The sequence below is a fragment of the Cyprinus carpio genome, chromosome A8 (genome assembly GCF_018340385.1).
Source record: "Cyprinus carpio isolate SPL01 chromosome A8, ASM1834038v1, whole genome shotgun sequence".
In the NCBI taxonomy this organism is placed as follows: domain Eukaryota; kingdom Metazoa; phylum Chordata; class Actinopteri; order Cypriniformes; family Cyprinidae; genus Cyprinus; species Cyprinus carpio.
Genome location: NC_056579.1, coordinates 12,223,616 through 12,247,935, shown reverse-complemented (window position 1 = coordinate 12,247,935; position 24,320 = coordinate 12,223,616). Strand labels below are relative to the sequence as shown.

Here is a 24,320-nt window from a genome sequence, read left to right as displayed (position 1 = left end):
TAAATAATTTTTTTTTTTTTTTAATTGCCCTTGTACTTATCCAATTCTCCTGCACTTGATTGGACTCTCTTGGTTGGACGTGGAATTTTGACTCAGTGGACCCTTTCACATTTCTGAGTTTGGAAACGATAGAAATATAGAGCTGACAGACTGATTACAAGGCTGTCAGGTTATAGAGACATAACAATATATTAGCAGCAATGTTAAGTATTTTTATTTATTTATTATATTTTACGCCAGAATAGTAAAGCATAAAATATAGTGTAACAAATGCACAATAAATATAATTTAAATACAAATAAACTTGCGATTTCCGATGTTTATTACTACGAAATGCGTTATCATAGACCGTGAAAAGGGGTCCGTAATCTGAAAAACTGAAGCTTTCCCCTGTAGCCTTCTAATCACGTTTATGATGCAGCGCTGTAAGGGTTACTGAGGCGCTGGAGCATCATCATCATCACCCTCCTCCTCCTATGTCTCGACTGTCACAAGATGCAACAGATCTTTTCCAACAAACTGATGATACCGTCTCATCCTTCGGCAACAGATGATTTGGCCTGATAGAGATGTACGATCAAAGTTAACATCGCATACGGTTTTCGCATGCGGTTTTATTTTTAACTCACGTTGTGATTAAGGGATAATGCGCGCGACAGCCGAGTGTGATTTACTCATTCAACGACAAGGTGACATGAGTTTTGAAAGAGATGAAATGGAGAGTCATTTTAGAGTAGTTTGACATTTATTTGAACTATTTTTTTTCTCTCTAAGTTTTTCTTTGTAAATGTAATGAGAAATGCCCAAGCGTGCACGTTCAATTCGCTCGTGATACGCGGACGGTTTGCTCGTGTTTTGGTGTTTACTATCGTGTCAAAGTGCCCAAGAATGAGGAACAACCCAAGCATCCACCCATAGACTGAAAATCAAGAAGTTTCTCCGTTAACAGGTGGTTCTTCGCGCCTCTGATGGTCATGTTGACGGCGCAAACTCTCTACAGTTGTTCGACATTCATAACTGACGACAGCTGCGCAGGTTTAGAAAGCCAAGAAGAGTTACCAGGTAAAAGTCTCTCTATCTAAATCTATGATTAGCTCGGTGTGTGTTTCGTCGTACCGCGGGCGCAAGTCAGGCAACAAACCTCCTTCCAAATCATGTCTGAAGGAAGAGATGGCCAGAGGCGAAAACTCGGACAAAATCATCATCAACGTCGGTGGCACGCGCCACGAAACCTACAGAAGCACCCTTAGGACCATACCGGGCACGAGGCTCGCCTGGCTCGCGGACACGGACCACCAGGTGAATCCGAACGCAAACACGGGACAGACTCCCACCACAGGCGAATTCTTTTTTGACCGACACCCGAGCATATTCGGCTATGTGCTGAACTACTATAGGACTGGCAAGCTCCACTGCCCGGCGGATGTGTGCGGCCCTCTGTTCGAGGAGGAGTTGGCATTTTGGGGCATCGATGAGACGGACGTGGAGCCCTGTTGCTGGATGACCTACCGCCAGCATAGGGACGCAGAAGAGGCGCTTGAGATTTTCGAACCGCCAGATCCGGAGGATGCGGACGATGACCAGGACATGCCCAGACGCTTCGGCATTGAGGACAGCCCTGGCCGCTCCAGGGGATGCTGTGAAGTTTGGCAACCAAAAATATGGGCGCTCTTTGAAGATCCATATTCTTCGCGTGCAGCCCGGGTAAGAGTTTAGAATGCACATTACACGTTAGGGGGGGAAATAAGACATTTACATTTTGTTGTCTTTTTCAACAAATGGTAGAGGAGGAGATTCATAAATTATGTAAAAAAATTATTGGATACAGTTGCAAAGGTCAAGACCTCTGAGGCTGGACAGGTTTTAAAACTACAGTTTTAAAAGTAACGTTTCTTTATTGGTGTCTGTGGTTCCATGAAGAACCTTTAACATCCACAGAACCTTTCCATTACACAAAACGGTCTTTTAAATGGAAAAGCATTATTTAGAATGTTCTAAAGTACTTACTAAGAATGTTCTAAAGAAGAGTTCTTTAAAAAAAATGTTCTTTCACGCTAAGAAAAAAAAAACTGTTATTTTAAGAACTGTTTACCTAAAGGTTTTTTGGGATGCCCAGAATGGTTCTTCTACATGGCATTGCTGCAAAAACCTCCTTTTGGAACCTTTATTTTTAAGTGTGTACCTATTTGACAGATTAATTTTGTTTTAGATAATAGTTACTTTATTTACCCCTATAAGGTGCATATAAGTATACCTTTAAGGTACATATTACCTAAAGTGTACATTTTAGTAAGTTCATGGTATATATTTGTACCTTTTAAAAAGGTGACAGCTTTTGTAGTATTTTTGTTCTGAGAAATGTGATTAATAATGTTTTAAAAAGTAATAATGGGACACCAAAGTGTACCATATTCATGGAATTAACCATAAACTGATCATATAAATTAGAAAACATTTAAATTTTATTGACAAAAACAAAGTTGCATCTTGCAGTATTTAGTTTGTTACACACTTCTAACAAATGATGCATGCCAACAGGTGTTGCGTTATGGCCATTGGAGCTTTCAGTCTTTACTCTAGATCTGTAAGTTAGATTTGAATAAATGTCATGTTCAGATCATCCTTACTCTGTGGTATACTAGTGGAAACAATCAACTCCAACTGTCTATTGAAGTGCACCTGCCTCACACTCAAACATGCACTCACCCAGATGCCACCTGCTCTAGTGTTACTGTGTCACACTCTGATGTCAGATGTGTGAAATCCTCTCTTGCTGTGATGGATGAATGTCACTCAGAGAACTTTCTGTAATGCTTCAGAGACAGAATGATTTATGTTTAATTAAAACTCATTCTGTGCCATATGCCCACTTATCAGAAGTGTTCAAAGTTGTGCAGCATTCAAATATGTCTAAATGACTCCTTTATTATAGGTTGGTGATTTACTAGCAGATAAATGCACTGGAATAAACCAGCTCTAGACCATAGGATGTGTACTGAGGCCTGTGTCAGAGTGATCTTTAGAGTTTTAGGCTCAGTTTTAGGCAAGATTCAATCTGTAGGTGTAAAAGAGAAAATAAGAGGGCATAGTATAGTGCTTTTAAAACGTCTATATGTCAGTTTCAAGTCCATCAAATGATGATGTGATGATTGGCAGGATGGACTCTCAGCAAGTATTACCATGATGCTTTTAAAATAAAGTGTTTTATCTCCACTCACAGTCATTCAGCTGGTTGGTTTGAATTATTTGTTTTATAATGTGCTCTGTGCTTTCTCACATTAGACAGTCATGAATTGCTCACCAGTGCTGAACTTACTCAATCAAAATACAGTAACCACTGTAGTATTGTGAAGTATTAGAATTTAAAACAACTGCTTTCTATTTTTATATATGATGAAATGTCATTTATTCCTGTTATGACAAAGCTAAATTGTCAGCAGCCATTGCAACAATCTTCAGTATCACATGATCATTCAGAAGTCATTCTAATATGTTTTTGTGCTCAAGAAATGTTTGTATTATGATAAACATGAAAACAGTTGTGCTGCTACTATGTTTGTGGAAACCATGACACATTTTTTCAGTATTCTCTAATCAAGAAAGTTCAAAATAATAGCATTTATTTGAAATTTTGTAACATACAGTTAATAATTGTCTTTACTGTCACTTTTAATCAATTTAATGTGTTTTTGCTGAAACAGAGTACAACAAAAGTATAAAATAAATGTATTAATTTCAAACTCACCCAGGGATTTTGTTATCACACCCATTTTGACAATGCATTTTATAGCTAATCATATCTTTCATATCTGTGTTTCGAGACACTTTCAAGGTTGGATTCAGCTGTAATTACATCACAAGTAAGAGCTCCCTTGGCAGACCATACAGTCTCTTCTGTAATGAGCTGTTTAAATCGGTAATGTGAAAGCTTTTTATTGTAGGGCTAAATCTGTTGCAGTATTGAACCCTGGACATTTGGCTCCTTTATTTTGACTGAGTTTCTTTCCTTAGAGAAATTTAGAGGTGATAAATTGCTTTAGTTGCTTGGCACAGAGGTCACTTAAAAAAAACAATGCTGTCAATCAGTGTGCTCATTTTCTTCAGGGTGCAAAACAGACATCAGGTTTCTCTGATATGCAGTGTGTTTGTCACAGCTGAGCTGCTTTGATTGTTAACATCTACACACAGCTGAGCCACTGCCATGAGGTCCATAATTTCGTCATTATTATTAAGCTAGCTGTTTGTTTTCCTAATTAATTTAGATGATTTTTAGCATACAAGCCATGACAGACTAAAAGGGGATCAAAGAAAACCAGTATTCAGGAACAAAGAAGTGAAACAGAACAGGTACAGCTTCTAAAGCAGCGGTTCTCAATTCCAGTCCTCGCGACCCCCTGCTCTGCACATTTTGTATGTCTCTCTTATTGCTTAAGATGTTTGTTCTATTCGAATAAGTGCCATGTGAAGTGGACATCACAGGATATTCCGCCATTATTCCAAAATGAACGTATATGTTCCATTCAAAGTGCATTGAAGTGTGCAAGAGGTGAATTTAAATTGTATTTATTTACCGAGGTATATGATGTCACACTTGTCCATGTGGGAGTAGGAAGCAATGAACACTGTGTAGGGAAGATGTCAATGGGAACACAGTTCATGCACGGAGCTCACTTCTAACGAGCTGATTATCTGAATCAGGTGTGTTAACAAAGAGAGCCATAGCAAATGTGCAGAGCAGGGGGTCGCGAGGACTGGAATTGAGAACCGCTGTTCTAAAAAATAAACCTCTCAGAGCAAACAAGATGTCATTATATTCCAGTCATTCAGAAATGACAAGGAGCAAATGGTTGGGCTTCTTGGACCCTGCCACTCGTCGGCTCACTGAATGATCTCTGCCTGGAGAGCATTATGGGCTGCAGGGATCATGTAACCATGTACTGATGGCTGCTCACGCCAGCTAATACAGTTAGAAAGGAGGAAAAGCCATCTGGGCTTTTATTCATCACATGAGGGCTTTTATTAATCACAGGATCCAAACGGCAGACGAGACATAGAAAGAGACTGAAACTTTTAAAAGCGTAATGATACCAGGCTTTCCACAGTACCAGTAGTACCGAGTATCAAATCGCTTTCAAATGCTCCAATATTTGTGTGAGTGTCTGTTAAGGGCATCAAAGGTTTCCAGTAGCCAGTCACAGATGTGTTTGTTGAGCGTGTGAATGCAGTGACCAATCAGAGGCGTGTAAGTCAGAATCGCCAGAGTTCATTCAGCTTGAGCTCTGTACTCTCGCGAAGTTTTGCTCTAAGCAACAAAGTATAAACACGATGTAAATAAGAGATTCATTGTGCGGTATAGACAAACTTTTTTTTCTGAGTTTTCACTGAGTCAGTGAGCTTGTGCTGCGGATGAACTGAACTGAAATTAGCCTCATTGATTATAATTATTATTATATAATTATAATCTTTGCTCACTTTCTATGTATAACCCATTCATAATTTGAATAAGTTTTATTTTTCATGGTAAGTACACACTGCAAAGTTTCAGTAGTGATGACTTTTAAAATGTGGGACTGAATCTGAAATTGCAATGTCTGACATTGTGAAAACCATAGCAACGGACGGAACGGAAACCAATCTGATGTATCAGAATAGAAACATAATTGAACAATATTTGAAGGTTGTTTTAATGTATTTACTTATATTTATATTAATAGCTTTACAATATTTTTTACTATGGTACCAAAATTGGTAGAGAACTGTGGAATTTGGTAGTGGTATTGGTACCAACTACTGAAATGTGATTACAGTGACAACACTAGGCTAAACGGTTTCATTTTATTTATTATTTGAAGGCCAAGCACCACTACTGTTATGTTTTTGTAATGTTAAAAGGTTTAAATAAAGGAGTTTATTTTTAAGTATTATTGTTTTTATACCATGGTATGGACTTGGGTATTGAGTATCGTTTTGGTGGTATCAGTACTGACTACTAGATCATGACATCCCTAGTTTACACTGACTGCACAATTGTATTTTTTGTCCTTACAATGAAAGTCACTGGCAACCAAAACTATTTAGTTAACAACATTTTTCAAAATATCTATTTTTGTGTTACATAGAAAAAAGTCATACAGGTTTGGAAAGACATGAGCGTGAGTAAATGATGACAGAACTTTCATGTTAAGGTGGACTATCCCTTTAAGTTCTACAGCAGTTGAAATTTGCTGGATATGTCTTGATTGTTTTTGTTGGTTTGGTGTGCGTTCGCATGTGATGTGTAGGCCCTACCTCACGATTACAGCATTACGTTCTCACCGTCATGGTAATTAATCACTCACTGGGTAATTGACCAAGGGCAGACACTGTCTGGATGTGTGTCGTGGTAGGAATTCTGTTAGCATGATTTTGAATGGTTGTGTGCTATTAAAAAGCCTTTAGAACTGCTCTTGCATTTAAAAGGGGCTCTGGAGAAATTATTGATTAAACTAAGGCAGCACAATTTAGGTGAAAAATCTAATTGCAATATTTCTGATTAAAAATGTGACTGCAATTTAAAATGCATTTTTAAAACAAATGAACAAAAAAAATGACAAAGAACATCAGGTTTGTTGTGCTTGTTTGTACGGCTGCACAATTTGGCCAGAAATGTAGTGCTTATATGTCAATATGACTACTAATAATTCATATGATTATTATTCATATAAATAAGTAAAAATATTAAACAAAATAAGAAATATAACTGTAATAACACATTTAATTTATATTTTACAAAATATTTAATTTACAAAAAAACTGTGGGGTGACCTGTTAACATGCAGTGGGCTATAACTATAAATCATTAGAAAGGTCCAAGGTCTTATTGTAAACAATTGTATTATCATGATAAAAATTTATGACAGTAATTTCTTAATTTTTCCACTTAAGGAAATAAAGAAGTTTAAACTCAAAGCATTTCCAAAAATGGAGTAGTATTTTCTGCAAACTTATGCAAGGTGCTTTGATCACAATGCTGCTCTTCACTATGAAACATGCTGCATATATATTAATTCTTTAAAAGTCACAGCCTTTGAGATTTCATAATTGCACTAAGCTTAATTGTGTTTTTGATTTTATTTTGATTAATTGTGCAGCCCTATCGAATCTTCATGACATTTGAGGGTTTCTTAGAGACTCCACTGTGAACTAATTTTTAAACTGTTGTACAAATCACAATTGTGCTGATTTTTTGAGAATGACACCACTTTTGCCTGTGTGATATATTACTCAATGTATTTGTTCTGGAGTGGCTTAAACAGCCCATTTATTTATTTTTTTATCATTTCAACCAGCCATTGTAGCCAGGTAGATTTAACATTTTAATTTTTAAGTAAATTATGTAAAAATCACATTTTATATTGCCAACAAAATCATTTTGAATTTTGTTGGCCTATGTATATATTGCTCTGCCATAATGCAGTTACACATGGCTTTGCAAAAGTATTTAGACGTGTTCTTTGATTTAATAGAATAGCAAATCCAACACTTAAGTCTATTATTATTTTTCTAAGCACTTGAACCTTATTGTTTACATGAAATTTTGTCTGCTGTTAAGAATAATGTAAAATATGCAACTGCATAATATTCATGCCTTGTCCTGTCGAATATCTAAATGTATACAAGCATAAACAATTGCCTCTAACCAAATGTGAATCATTGCAATAGTTGTTTTGTTTTCTGAATAATATAAAACAGTAGATATGACTGAATTGCTCTCGATTCGAACTTGAGAAATTACTAGGAATGAAATATGTGCAACTGGAGCTTTTGCTTCTCACATTGACAGTTATTCTGTTGTGGTTTGATTGATTTTACATCTATCTCTCTCTCTCTCTCTCACACACACACACACACACACACACACACACACACACACACACACACACACACACACTGTGAGAGTGAAAAGGTGTAGTTTTTTGGCCTTGACTGTTGTTGATGTAGTAGGCATTTGGCCTAAAATGATGTATTATTAAAAATTGTATTGTTAATGATTTTCAAGATATGGGTTTATTGGGAATAATATATGATCTGTTGATTTTCTCATCTTCAACTGTCTAAAACCAGATAAATATTCAGCATTTTTTATTTTATGATTTATTTTCTTTAATACAATTAACAAAGAAGGAGATGCAAATACTGTATTTAAGGAATCTAATCCATATGATTTTTATGTTAATTTCTGACTGCCTGCAGCCTGCCAGATTCACAATTTTTTCATTAAAAATGATTAATATATGACAGGTACAGTACAATCACTTATTCATCCTCTGGCCTTTGGATGCAGAGAGTATTAGAATAAGTATTAGAAACATTAGATAGATATAAAGCAAATGGAAACTTTACAGGTGGGATGGGTTTTAAACAGTGGCTTACTGAAAAGTTACTGCAGTTTTTAGAAGGTGCTGGATTTAAAGAACACCCTGTTTAATTTAATTATGTAATCTTGTGTGTTCAATAAAAAAAAAAAAATTCATAAGAGAGGCTGTAAATATAAACAGACGCTATGAACGTTTAAACAGAAGACTCAAGTGCATATTAATTGCTGTACGTATCTTTCTAATAAAACGCACACCAAATGTATACCTGCAAAAGTTGTTCCAGGAATGCATTGTGCACTGGTCTGCAGTCTGAGCCTTATATGAACACAATGACAGTCTAAATAATGGACTTATGTCTCTAGCACTTTAGTAGTTCTGTGCAACAGAGTATGAACAGGTTGGCTTTGTCTGTTTAGAAGTGGGGTAAACCATTTGGTGTTTAGATAAACCAAAATGTAGATATCCTTCGTCGGCTAAACTCGCTCACAGACCTATACTCACACATTGCTGCCATGACACGTTCACTGCAGTGGTGTTTTGCAATGTTGCGCTGATTGTGTTTGAGAAAAACACTTATAAGATATCAACTTGCCCACAAAAATGACTATTCATTATTTCTAACAATGGAGAATAAAGATGAAAACAATCATTTTGAGTAACTTTAAAATTTAACATTGGCTTAAGGTTTGCAACCCATTTTATTTAATGTGTTGTATTTCTGAGTAAAACTGGATAATAAATGAGAAAAGGGTTGGTGACATCAGATGAAAAAGGAAAATAATTAGCAAGTTATTACATTTTATTACATAGCGATCAATCCATTCCAAGTGCGCTCCTGCATTAAACCAGTTTCGAATTGGTTTTTACTCATCGTCCCAGGCCACTAAATCTACCCACCATGCCTGCTATTCAGTTTCTATTGACAGAATTTCCAAATTCAATTAATTTTCAAATGACGCTGAAAAAATTGCTGCATCATTATTATCACGACACGATCGGATCGCAGATGTTCTATAGCTTTAGCAAATATATGTGATTTACTATGGTTTACTAATGTTTTGTGAAGATACAAACCAAAACATGTCCCAAAAGACATATGTGTATACTGTTTACATTACTGTACTTGTTATTGTTTGTCTCTACCTGAAACAATTATGCATGTTCTATTCATCAGAGAATACTGGAAAAAAAATATTTAAATGAAATGTTTTCAGATCAACATATTCCACATACCAGAAATGAATTACATTTTTAAAATAAAAAAGTATTTTAAATTGTAATAATATTTTACATAATTGTTTTTACTGTATTTTTACTGCATAAGAGACGTATATTGGAAACACTTCATACCGACCCCAGACTTTTGAACAGTTGTGTATTTAGAAAATAAATGAGGTTACATTGATTTCATATTGCTTTTTTGAGAATTTATATTTTAATTTAATTAGTAACATTGTTCAAGACTTTTTTAGATTCTAGAGGTGACAAAAAAAAAAAAAAAAAAAAACACTAATTGCTTTTTGTTTCTGAATTGTTTTCACAATTACCTTGCACAGTGTCAGACATTTATACACTGAAGAAATAAAAGCTCAAGGTCAAGGAGGCCAAGCGCGGAACACTTCGATTCACAATTTAAATTTCTCACCATATTTCTTCCATTGGTGGTCCGTGGTTTATCTCACCCCGAGCGTGTGCATTTTGCACTTGAATGCTACTGCTGTGAGACACTTTGCTGTTAAAAACTGCCTTGACTTTTGTCTTCCAATGTTTTTGCTCTCAGATATGAGCATTCGTAAAATGTACACACAAAAGCCAGTGGAGTGAAATGTATCAAATGCACAAACACTGTTGTTCATGCAGAGAAAAGACAGTCTCTCTGGAGAAATGCTTGGCACAACAACTCGTGGGCTTCTGGCTCTGGACTCTGAGTTGTACTGTACAGTATGTCAGACAAAATAATAGTGACTTAATTTATCCCTGGTGTATGCGATTGGTTTCGTTCCCTACAGCATGCTGCTTAGAAACATTATAAAGGAAGGAGGAAATATTGTTCTTGTCAGTCGAAGCTAATGTCATGGTTCACTTGGCAGACTCTGATATGTATTATAGTGTATTTTAAAAGATATTTATTCATTGAAAAACCTTTCTTATGTTGAGCTCTTATGTAGACCTGGCAAGTTGGAATATGTAGAAGTACGAATGACACATAAGATCTATGACAAAGTGAAAAATTACATTAATAATAATTTTACTCCTAGCAGAATATATGTGAAATTTATCGCCATGTTCACCAAACAACACAATTACATTTATATACATTTAGCAGACACTTTTATCCATAGTAACATATATTGCATTTAAGGTACTGTATACATTGAAGTGTTTAATGCATTCTATGAGAATCAAACCCTTGACCTTGGTGTTGCTACAGTTGCACCATTCTCTACTGTTTAACAGGTGTTAATCAGTGTCATGTTTTTGTAAAAGATGTTGAAGATTAAGTGATGGAAAGTGATTATTTATACAGTCCTAGGCAAAACAACAGCTATTCTATATGGTTCAGGAACTAGCATTATACACCTCCCCTGAGGACTTGAATGCCAGGGATTTATATTTATCCTGTATTCTATATTTTGAGTCTTCCTGCTTTATGTTGGCAGTGTTTATTTCTTGTTTGACAGTTACGGGAGGCTTGAATTATTTTCCATGGAAACTTAATGGTGAAACAATAGGGCTTGCTCATACAGGTGGTCTGGAATGTGACAGCTGCACTATGGGTAAATGTTTTTGTGAGGTGTGACTAAATGCTAAATGAGCTGAAGGCTGCTGTAGTGAACAGCTGGTATGGGAGACGATCTAAATGAATGCTCACAGATGAGAGCAACACATTCTCTTTCTTTAACCCTACTCTTTTCTATTTTTCTCTCTCACACATACACGCATACACTCAAACGTTCAACAGTTTAGGTTAGTTATATTGAACAAAATTGGCAGCAAAGATTTTAATGGATTTTTCTATATAAAGACAACTGTTTTCAACTTTGATTATATTAAGAAATGTTTCTTATGCACCAAATAATCAAAATAAAACAATCTATCAAACACAATGTGACACTGAAGACTAGAGTAATGACTGCTAAAAATTCAGCTTTACCGTCACAGGAATAAATAACACACACACACACACACACACACACACACAAAAACAATACATTCTTTAATATATAAAAAAAAAAATCAAACTCAAACTTTTGAACAATATACGAATACTCGTAAATGAAAAACATCTGGATGTGTAAATGTGTTTGTGAAAGGGTGTACCATTAAAAAGCATGAACATTTCAGCTGTCGCCTTTCCATTTTTCATGATGTACCCTGAAGATTTCAGTAGCTGTTATAGTAATAATAAAAAAAGTAATACTGCCAGATTGATTTCAGTGAATCACTCAACAAAAATAGTGATTTCCACATCAAAACAGTAGTAGATAGTAGATCCCACATTACAATCATTGTTATTTTTATGTTTTATGTTAATACTAAACTAACAGCCATCTGGCATCCATGTTACTACATTTTAAGCACAATGTAGCAACTGGTTCATAACCAGTCTTCACTTACCACTGTTACTGCATAAAAACAAGACCTCAGCTTCTATTTTCCACATAATGTACATTATTGTTTCTCCTCTATCCCCCGCCTTTCTTAAATGTGTCGATTTTTACAAAGCTTATCGTTCTGAAAAGCGAGGTGCACGCTGATTGGCCAGCTATCCAGGGCGTTGTGATTGGCTGAATACCGCGTGTGATGGAAATGTTACACCCCTTAACATATTGTGCTGCTGTCTCCTGGCACACCGAGACAAAACCAATAAAACCCATTACAAACAAGGCATTTGATGCATCCAGTGGGGACATAATTACTGATTATAATGACTTATTCTGTGTTTTTCGGGGGGGAACAAGCAGTTAAAAAAAAAAAATCTGAAGTAGTTTTCTATTATCTATCATTTCACTGTGTGGGGAATTGGCAAATTGGCGCCCCTGCTTGCTGAGAAGGTGTTGTGCACAGAAGCTGTGTGAGAAGGGGAAAGGGGAGCGGGGCGCGGCGCAGCACGGCACGGCGTGGGGGACAGATTCACCATAATATTGTGCTATGCAACAAAACTACTTTCAAATCAAAAAATGACTTTCTGTTACAGAACAGGGCATTGATTTCATACATGTCCACTGTAGAGGACATCAGGACTTAAATCATGTTTATCAGGCATTTTGGGAGACACAACAAGTGAATACGGAAATAAATTATACATCAATATTCCTATGAAATATTAGATAATATTATTAAAATGTTGCCAGTTATTACTCCAATTATTACACTTCATTTTTTCATTAAATGTTGCTCCAAGAACACATTAATATGCAAATTAGATACAGTGTATAGATACATTGCATTGAATGGGAATATTAATTTATGGCCATTTTACCCACATATTGCATAAAGTAAAATGGTGTGTCAATTCATTACATTATATCTTTCATAACATAGTTGAGAATCATCTTTATACAAATTTTGGTAAAAAAAAATCCTGAAACCCAAAAAGTTATTGGTGATTGAAAAAAAATCCCATTGTTTTTGCCTATACATATAATTTCATGTCATTTTATTTTTTAAACAACTGAGTCCTAGTGTCCACTACAGAGGACATAGCATAACATATGAATAAAATATCATTTTTCAAAAATGTTTTTTTACCATTTGTTTCTTATGCTCTAAGAAATGTGATGACATGAGAAATAAAAACTAAATTTAAAAAAACTCTCTGCTCTTGTTACATTTTTTATAAATCTGATTCTAAACATTTTTGGCACATTTATGTATATAGTGTATATTTATTTAAGTTCTGATAACTTATACTGTCATATTTTGTGCAGAATTGTGTTCATCGTTTTTTGGCAATGTTGGAGGTGGAGATTGTGCACCTTAATAAGTATGTTTCCTGTTGTAATTGCAATAGTTAAATAACTGGATTCTCTTAAGTGTGTTTTCGAAGGGGGTCTCGCCCAGGGTGCAAGCCATTTTTGACTCTTAACTTTTATAAAGAATATCTCTTTGGATTTGAGACTTTTGTCTTTGCAACTTTACAGATCTTCTTTATGCACCAAGAGCTGGTAAAAAAAGAAAAAATTGTAATTGTATCATATGACCCCTTTAATGAATTTGTCTCAATAAACTGTTGAACTTTTGTCTTTATAATGTGTGTTCTGTCATGTGATATAGTGCTGGATAAATGTGCATAATGACCCATCTGTCCAGCAATTTACAACTCCACTTAAACTGTTTGTATTCAGCACTTTGAAAGGTTTCGTTAATGTTGTAACAATAGCACTCTGCGGGGTGCAAGAGCAGCTTGACTCAATTATTTTCCCATTTCCTCATCAGAACACAAATATATTTAGCTAAGAGTCCCTTCCTACGGAACAACACATTAATGAAAATTGGTGTTTGCTCAGAATTATGGACATAAGGAGTTTTAATAGTTGTTATAATTCAGTGGGAATACAGTAGTAGTGTACAGCTATAACAATAATGACAGATGAACAGCATTTCAGAATTATTTTTTAATAAACAGTGTAAACGGGTGTAGTTATATTTATCATTATATTCATACAGTCACCAGTCTTTTTGTGAATGGACCTTAATTTAGAGAAGGCTGCAGATCCATTGATTTGTGGTGAATATAAAACTTTTCTGTCTATAACTAAAATATTGACTCTAATTGTATAACTGAAATTATGTCCCCAAACAAATATCAAATTTTAGTTTTAGCTGCAAAAGTAATACAAATTAAACACAGAACCCATCTTTAGGCTCAACATCAGTAAATCCTAAGTGAATTACCACATTTGCATTTCAGCTGCTGAAAAAAATATTTATGTTTCTGAATAGGAGTGAAATTGTTGCTGGTTTGAATCAGAGGGCTCTTTCCCTGTTGTGACCACTTTGCTATTGATTGAAGCTGATTAAAGTACTCAATACACCACTTTAATCAAGGGTGAAATTATGGGCTGCTGAAACAGTTCACAGTTCCCATTGCTATCTTTTATTAAAGGTCATACTGGGTTCTCTATTTATTTGCACAAGTGCATTGTGTGTCAATCTAGGCTCATTGAAAATTTTAATAATGTCTCTATTAAACCTACATTTTTGCAAAACTACTTACTGTGTATAGTAAAATCCAGTGCAGTTTCCAGCTAAAATGACCATTAGTGGCAGTAAGTCATTGACAACATTTATTCCTTTTCACTAGGCTTGCTGCAGTAGTTGGTGTTGACGGTGTTACGTTAGACGTGAGACAAAATGCAAAAACACCTAGCTGTTTGGCAATATTTTACTCAATTTAAACTTTAATATTTTTTACTTTATTTAAACTGTGTGATAAGCGAGTTTGGTCGTTGTCCATTCAAACAATTGACTCTAATTTGAAAGTTAATAAAATGCACATGTGCATTTATAAGCTATTTAAAAACAGGAAAAGAGGGAAAACCCTCAACAAACTCCACCCGAACTTAGTGTTGTCACGTCGAAAATTTCCTCACGTCACAACCCTACTTTTCACACACATTATGGTTGCAGAGGCAGATAATCGATTAATAGACTTATTTTCATGCCTTACACAATACTGTGTTATGACATGACACTTTTGCATAGTCATGATAAATGAGCTCAAAGACTTGAGCGAAGGCTAAAATGGCATGGTTGCTTCAGCCAATATGTTTTCATCTCACAAGTGCTTGTAACACTGCAGTTAGGTTTAGGGTAGGTTTTAGTATAGGTTGTAACTTTCAAAAACAAGAAAAAGCATTTACCCTTTAACGCCACTCACCAGACATTTGACTTTGAAAGTGTCACGAAATGTGCAAGAAGCACTGAAATATCATTTTGCAAAATGTCACATTAACCCTCTGTAACCATTAGGGCTGGGCTTTCACAATTCAATTCGATTATCCATCACAAGCTTGCGATTCAGTTCCAATTTCGATTTGATTCAATACAGAAATCAGTATTTTTACCCAGCCCTAGTAACCATGTTTAACTAGTGAGCCTGGGTTGCTGTATGTAGTGTTGTCATTGCATAATCCTACTGTTATCTAAGAGGATATGCACAGATATGCTATTTTACGTAGAGTAAAGGAAATTTGCTCGTTTTAATCCCGAAAACAACAAGAAGTTCACTATATTGGATCTGAGATGGGTCCATATAGTCACGGAACCACTGCTATCCTTTGCACAAATGCACCTGTCCGCCACAAATGCACAGGGTTCTTCTCCTGCTCTTAAAGCTCTGTGATGGTTTATTAAGCCCGCCAAATCTTGAATTGCCAGCCTGCAGTAATACTGTAGATCAATGAATTGTAAAAATGGTTAAAAGTGATTCAGTCACAGTCTTCATTTACAGTTTACTGCTCCTGTTAGGATGTGTGTAAACATAAATAAAATTGATTACATCGCTCTGGGAGCGCTATCATGGCCCCCATGGGTTTGTATCTCCCTCAGCATGACAACAAGTCTCCAACTGTGCTGTGCTGGTGTGACATGGTTGTCATGGTTACCCCCCACCCCCCACCCCACCAGTTGCTTTGCTGGTCTTATCCTTTATCTACATCTTCACATACATCCTTTCTCTTTCAGTTACTTAAAGAAAACAATATTATTAATGATTCTGTTTACAAGATTTGCCACTTAGTCCACATGTTCTCTGCATGGCATCATTGTTAGATCATTTAAACTAATTTAATTGTTTGCTGTTAACGAAGGAACAAGAAATGGCCTCCATTTGTTGTAAATTTTGAGATAATACTGTATGTTAACAAGGAAGTAGACAACAGATAACGATGGGCGGTGTGATAGAGTTTTGTGTTGAAATTATGTGTTATAAAAGGTGTTTTTGCATAAGAATAATATAGCGGGTGATCTGTTAGTGTTTATTGCTCTGTTATGTTGGGATTTAAAGGGGGTTTTGTTTTGTTGGAGATTTGGGGGTTGCCATTATGCTGAGGAGAGCCTCTGATTAGATTGAAGATGATCCATTAATGATACATATGCTGCATGTTGTTTTATTTGAAAAGCTATAACTGCAAATATCAGAGCAGTGATATTCTCTTACAGTTACCTTAACATAGTTTAATGGTTTTATTTAATTCACTTAAGTTTTTGCTATACAGTGTGAAGCTAAATAGAGTCTTGTCACATTATGACGTCATACTGTGACAAAAGTCAGCTTCTGCAGAATCAGATCAACGCCTGCTTCTACATCATCACATCATTGACCCGCCCACTGACACATTAGCAAAATGAGAAGGAGACAAGAGCAATACAGGATCACTGGACTAAAAAAAACATTACCTTCAGAAGGATTCTTTGATAAATCAATCACAGTTTCCGTGCATGCTTTGCTAATTGACTTTTACTGTAAGGTATGGATCCAACAGTAGTACTACAACATGTACTGTAAGTAACCGTGTTCACTGTAATGCCTAATCTGTGATCAGCAGTTTCTGATATACTGTATAATGATTCATGTACAGTCAGATGTTCTTTGTGTCAGTAAATCAAGCCAGTGACTAAATGGTCAACTACACATTGCTTCTCTTAGTCGTGTGAAAATAATCTGTTATTTAAATTGTGATTAAATTGTATTAAAGTTAAAATCGAAGAATGCCCCCTTTATAATAGCTGGAGCTATCAATCGCAGTTTATAATCATTGATGCAGTCTACACTGCACCATGAATTCTCTTATTTGCATCATGTTTGCATAGTTAGTTATGATGAAAGTATTCGCAAGAGTACAAAATTCAAGGTTCGATGATGAGATCACTGCATACATGCACTCAACAGTCTGTCATCGGCTACAATGCTCATCGCTACAACCTTTCATGTGACAGGAGTAGATTTAAATATAATGCTATAATCAACACTTTTTATGATTAGTTAATCTCAACAGCTATAATAGTAAAAATGTACTAAGAGAGCTCCACGTACTTCTTTAATACTTATTATATATGCAAAATGTTACCCAATCATAGCAGTGGGCATTTACATTGACGTCTCAAGCAGACACGCCCCTTCAAACAGAGTGTTCAAATCAGAGGGCTAAAATCAGGGTACAAAATTCTAAATTATGTCCCTTTATTTCTAAATTATGCTCATATTTTTAGGTAAAATCATACTAACATTATAAGTGAACCTCAAGAAACATTTTGAAATAATTAAACAATGCAGTTCATGACCCCATTTAGGGATTTGTTTATTGAGATGTGTTTAATTTCTGGTCTTATCTTTCAGGTAATTGCCTTTGTCTCCCTGTTTTTCATCCTGGTGTCCATCACTAACTTCTGCCTGGAGACTCATGAGGTCTTCAATGAACTTCGCAATGTCACATCTACAAATACTGAAAACAACACCACCATGACCCCCGTCATCCAGAAGATGGAGATGGAGCCCAAACCAGTGCTCACGTTGGTGGAGGGAATCTGCGTGGTGTGGTTTACCTTTGAGTTCCTGGTCCGCGTCATATGTTGCCCGAACAAGCTTCTCTTCATCAAGAACCAGCTAAACATCATTGACTTTGTTGCCATCCTACCCTACTATCTGGAGATGAGTTTGAGTGGCGTCAAATCCGATGCTGCCAAGGACGTCCTGGGCTTTCTGCGTGTGGTCCGTTTTGTGCGCATCCTACGGATCTTTAAGCTCACTCGACACTTTGTGGGACTCAGGGTCCTCGGCCACACCTTGAGGGCGAGTGTGAATGAGTTCTGTCTGCTCATTATCTTTCTTGCGCTCGGGGTGCTCATCTTCGCCACCATGATCTACTACGCAGAACGTATGAGCGCAGATCCCCAAGACCCTAGCGGCTGCAACCACACGCATTTCAAGAGCATTCCCATCGGCTTCTGGTGGGCGGTGATCACCATGACGACAGTAGGTTATGGAGACATGTACCCTAAGACATGGCTGGGCATGATGGTCGGTGCGTTATGCGCGTTAGCTGGTGTGCTTACCATCGCCATGCCAGTGCCCATTATTGTAAACAATTTTGGGATGTACTACTCGCTGGCTATGGCCAAGCAGAAGTTGCCCAAGAAGAAGAAGAAGCACAACCCAAACCCACAAGTGGTGACAAACTCCTCATTTGGGAAGTCTGAAAGCAACTCACCAAGGAACAGCACACAGAGTGACACATGCCCCCTCGCCGCTGAGGAGAACCTTGGAAGAAACCGCTCAGGTAGAGCATCAGGATTTCAGTGACAATAGTGTATTCTGAGACAACAATGGGATGAATAATAAATTGTTTGATACAATGAGGCTAAAGACCCTTGCGATATATGGCCCATTTTAATTTTATTTTCTCCTAAAATGCTAGCTAAATGTAAGCTATAATGAAATCCTTAAGAGAGCATTATACTGGGAATAAACTTTGGGAACATTACAGTAATTACATTAAATATGTTAAAATGGATCATATATTAATCAAATTAAACAAGATTCAGATCAGTTCAAAAGCAAAATTAAAATTGATACTGAAATTGTTTTCAGAAAATATATCTTGAATAAATTTTCTCTGATGGCAAACTTTTTTTCTTGTTTTAAACATCAATCTAACAAAGGTTTATGCTAATTCTTATATATTCACTGCAAATTAATTGTCATTAATATTGACATGACATCCATGTTTTTGACTTTTGTCTTGTTGTCAGATTCAAAGCAGAATGGTGATGCTAAGGTAACTCTTTCTGAAGAGGAGAGCTGCACTCTGACCCTGCCGCACTCTCCGGGTGAGAGGTGGACGCTCCGATGCTCACACAACAGAGACAAGACCGTGAAAGAGGCAACTTGCTTCCTGCTAAATTCTGGAGACTTTTCTTGTGGAGCTGAACCCACCATCCACACAGGTAAACAGGAACTGGTGACTATAGAGTTTGTCCTGTCTATTAGGGTAAATATCACTGATAAATTATGGAATTTAAAAATATATATTTTATTTTTTTATATTAAAATCCATTTTGTTGCCAAATATATATGTTGCTTCCTATGCCACCTCCCCTTCCCCATTTTAAAGTTAAAAACATTCATTTGGTGTGGTTTGAGAGTTGAAAGAAAAGTGCTCCAACTCATTTTCAGTGTCCAAATTAAACTGCATTAAAACTGCCTTGTACCTTTTATAATTAACTAATAATAATAATAAGTTTTATAAAAAAAGTTATTAACATTTTTTATTCAATTGTCAACCTTTGCTAAAGTAAAAAGTAAAAACAGCATTAGAGATATATGTTATTATGAGAATTGAAAAAAGTTTTGGTTTGCTATGAAACTGTGTCGGGACAAATTAGACAATGGCAGGGCGTTACAGTCTACGTAATTATAAAGAGACACTGTATATATATATATATATAGCAAAATAATCAGTAATTAGGTCTTGTGTCATTTATTTGATTTATCTTGCAAAAAATGATCAGCCTACTGTACTTTATCCTGCTTATTATCTGGGTTCTTTCCAAATAAATGGATATGAAATATTGATTTACTTCAATATTATTTTATTATATGAAAAACAAGAGCCTGTAGATTGCAATAAGGAACATGAAACTATCAAAGCTATACAGGAAATCATTCAGTTGTACAGTTTAAGAGTCATTATAAAAAATATTTGCAAAATGCCTCGATTGACAAATCAGAACAAAGTAATCTGGAGCACAGTAAAATCAATGTTTTTTTTTGTCAGGCATGTCATTCTGTAGCTGACCTTTTTAAAACTGAGAGAAATAAGATGATAACACCACACAAAACAAGAAAGCATCACGACAGACAAAGCATACGGCAAACCCAACATCCTTCATTACTGGCTGCTGTCAAGTCAGACTTTATCTCAGCCTGAATGACTTGCGCCTTGGCCCCCAATTCCCAGAAGCTCTGACAGGTTGCTGGCAGTCTATTTCTGGAGATAATCGCTTGATAACCAGCTGCTTAAGTAAACATTCCACCTTTTACATCCTAGAAGCCCCAGTCTCCATTTGAAGGAGAAGGAGTCTTTTTCTCAGTGCTAATTTAAAACAGGAGCTTATTAGCACCTGGTGCTGAAGCAAGACTGAAGAGATGGGAATCATCATCTGAAAACCGTAACAGAACATTGCACTGGAAAAACTTGGGATTGCAGCATTTGTTGCAACTGGGAATTGTGACAATTTGCTTTTTTTTTTTTGGAATTTGGAATTTTAATTATACCAGTTTGCATGCATGTTTGTTTTGATTTCCCTCTATTCTTGGAAGATTCAAATAGAGGTCATCTGAGCCCTTCAGACATTCTGTGACGGGTGATTTCTCATTTGTGTGAAAAGCCGTGCAATTTTCCTCGCTGATGTGGAGAGCGATGCACTCTGGGAATCATTGAAGGGCAGAGCGACAGCAGCTGTGGTCCTGTCAGAAAACAGTCGGTGATTACAGGCAATAATTCCCTCACCAGACATAGTGAAGATGCGCCATCCTTGGAAATGTCATCGCTGATGTTAAAAATATATATGTACAAATGATCTGTAGATCAGAAGCTCTTGGCTATTCTTCTGTTTGTATGTTTGTTTATTTGCTGTGTAAAAACATATAATGTAGTACCTGTCAAACACATACGATAAAGGAAGGGAAAGAAAGACTTAAAGAAATCAAATTAATAATATTAAAAAATGAAATAATCAATATTGAATCTAAATATTTTAAATATATTATATGTATGGTAATATTTATATAAAATAACATTTTTGTAGTTTTTTCCCCATTGGTAAAAAGAAACTTAATTCAATTTATATTGTCTTAATGTCTTATACAACTGTGCTAAATGCATTTATCTTGATTTAATCACGTTTAGGTATTTTTACTGAAAAAAAAAAAACATGATTTTTTTCAGTAAAGACAGAGTCTCCTTGGCTTCTGTCTTCTCTCATACAGCGCAGCCTTTTTCAAGCTGACATCTTTCTTGATTTGTGTGTAATTATTTGGCGAGCCAGTCATCCAGCACTGAAAAGCATCTTCTACAGCAGTACTGAAGTGAGTGATGGATCTGCTTCTGATCCCGAAAGGCAACTTAATTGCATCTAATAGGTTTCCGTTAGCAGCATGGGCAGACCCCATGGCTTCCCCAGTCTCTGGGTTCACTGGAGGGCCTCTGAAGGCCAGAAGTCTTCTTGTTTTAATAGGCAGGGATCTTTCTCTATAGACAGTAATACATAAATCTGCAGTGCTGTTGTCTAAGGTTTTGCTTGATCGAGTGATCCAAATCCCACTACTGTACATGTCATTGTAACATGTGTCAGGCTCAGAGATGAACTTTAGTAAGAGGATATTTTTCCTCTGCTTTTAATAAAATACAATCACATTTTATAGTATAATACAATACAATGCCATTTTGTGTATCTACTTGTCTTTAAATTTCACAATTTAAAAAAAAAAATTATATAAAATCTTAAATTCTCAGATACAATTAAATAATTTTAGGTAACCCAAGTTTTGTTGTGTTTTCCGGTAAAAATGTCTAAATATTCTTTCAACGAGGTACGCAAAATGACATAAAAAGCAGACTTATTTAAAATAATTTAAGTCAGTATTAAGTGTTTTGTTACAAAATCAAATGTATTTAAAGTCTTAAAGGACATTTGCTTCCATTAATTTACTAATGCTCTTCAGTTTGGCATTTTACTTAAGTTTGGTTCAACTTCTTTTCTCTCTCTGGGTCTTTGTTTCAGAGAGCTGTAAAGATGCGCTCACATCCCCAGCAAACTACACTCAAGCAGAAGTTACTACCCTGACCTGATGAGACGAGTGGGTCACTCGTCTGGGATGCTCATCTTCTCATCGATCATGCATCGTCTTTCTCAGTCAAGAATATGGAAGGTTTCTAGTCAAATCATCATGTACATCTGTCCATTTTCAAGCTGCCAGGCATGTATTTGCATGATAGAGCAAATGATACTTTTGGTCAAAATGTAACGTTACTGTACTTTTCCACATTACATCAAAAGAGGATAATTTTGAAGTTATTTAAATGCTAGTTTAAGTTAATATTATTTTAGAGACTTTTTAAAAGGACAAACCCTTCAATATGTCCTTCTCCAACTTCCTATTTCATTAAGGAAATATGTTTTCCTCATCAAATTGGCCTTTATTTGATAAAAAAAAAAATACAGTAAAAAAAAATGAAATAATACAATTTAAAAAACTTACATACATTACAAAACTTAAGATACATTACCTTATCTCATATATCTAACATTATACAGTGTCTTTACAGTAACTTTCAATGAAATGTGCCCTTGAAGAATAAAAGTATTAATTTCTTACCAAAAAAAAAAAAAAAAAACCTGACCCCAAGCTTTTGAACAGCAGTGCACATTAAGATCTATAAAGCATTTCTCCCCCTAGGATTCTCAGCTTGTCTTTATTTGGACAAAAGCAGAAAGCGGTCTGTGTCTGTACAGTATCATTTCAGAGATCACAGGCCAGCTAACACGACTCTAAGAATGGCTCATTTATCACTGTACAAGAACTGCTGAACAAGGATCTTCAAGAACAGTTTCCAAAAGTATTATAATTCAAAATATCAAAAGGAAATATATAAAGTTTCAGTTTTTCTTATAAAAAATCCACAAAGCAGCTTTATTAAGCAGCACAGTGGCAGCTGCGTGCTTTCCCAACCATTGTTTTCTCTAACCAAACTACATGAAGCCCAGCATTTAAAATCATCAGCCATTAATAATCATAACATCACTGGTTGAGATGGGACCAAACTCAGAAAACTTTGTTCTGGATTGTTAGCTGTTTGTAATCTAAACTTCTTTTGCAAGTACATGCTGTCTAACCTTTCCAAGTTGTGCCTACTGTCTTATAATACTACTAATAATATGAATTATAATAGTAAAAAAAACAAACAAACATATTTTGTGGTTAAGAGAGGCACATATTATTGAGATGTCAATCATGTTTGCACACACACACACACACACACACACACACACACACAATTTATGTGTGAGACTTTTTTCCAGTTTGTTTTCTGCCATAGTTGCCTTATGTTCCATAACAACAGAGTTCCAGTGCAGCACAGAAAATGTAGATGTCAGTACTACTGTATGTAGCAGAGTATCACTCTATAAAAAAAATGCACACACACTCTATATCTACACATATTTTTCACATAGTTCCACAACAATATCCCCCTATACACAAAAACCTTGAGTATATTTGTGTGTTTCTGGGATGACATAACATGCTAAAAATAAGGCTCTAATATTAATAGATGATATGGTACACTCTAAGAAAAAAAGGTAGAAAAGCTGTCATTGGGGCAGTATCTTTGAAAAAGTTATACCTTTGTACTTTATTTAGCCATAAGGAGTTTCTATTAATACCTTAAAAGTGCATATTAGTACCTGAAGTGTACATAATAGTGCCTAAATTGTACAGTTTAGTACCTTTTGAAAAGGTACTGCCCCATCGACTACTTTTGTACCCTTTTTTTTCTGAGTGCACAGCACTGTAAATTTTGGATGAACATGTACAATGTTATATGTCTAAAGCAGCTCATATCTTGTATTTTGTAGGCATGTGTGTCTATGCATTTCTGAAGGAATACAAATAAAATCTAAATACTGAGGTTTGCACTGCTTTATCTCAAGCGCTGTCCCATCCATAAGGCTGATGTCTGAGATGCAGCTGTATGTTTTGGAACACAGTCACTGGTGTGTATTTGATTTGTGAAGGGGAGCCAAAGCCTCAGCACATCTGTTTGATTGCAGACCTGAATTTGTGCCGGCTCCACTTTACAGTTTTAAACAGAGCGGAATACACATCCATCTCCATGGCGACCGAGCGATAAGCCCCATTAATTACTGTTTAGCTCCTTCTTTCTCTATATGCATCTT

The 24,320-nt window shown here is 35.8% G+C and overlaps 1 protein-coding gene across 1 annotated transcript; it reads left to right on the top strand.

The window, feature by feature from the left end:
- The first annotated feature begins 411 nt into the window (after nucleotides 1-411).
- On the top strand, nucleotides 412-22,764 carry LOC109094483 (potassium voltage-gated channel subfamily C member 1-like). Its single transcript, XM_042762250.1, has 4 exons — nucleotides 412-1,704; nucleotides 17,701-18,640; nucleotides 19,113-19,307; nucleotides 22,146-22,764. The coding sequence occupies exons 1-4, from the start codon at nucleotides 1,087-1,089 to the stop codon at nucleotides 22,211-22,213; spliced, it is 1,821 nt and encodes a 606-aa protein (XP_042618184.1). The 5' UTR covers nucleotides 412-1,086; the 3' UTR covers nucleotides 22,214-22,764.
- Nucleotides 22,765-24,320: the final 1,556 nt, after the last annotated feature.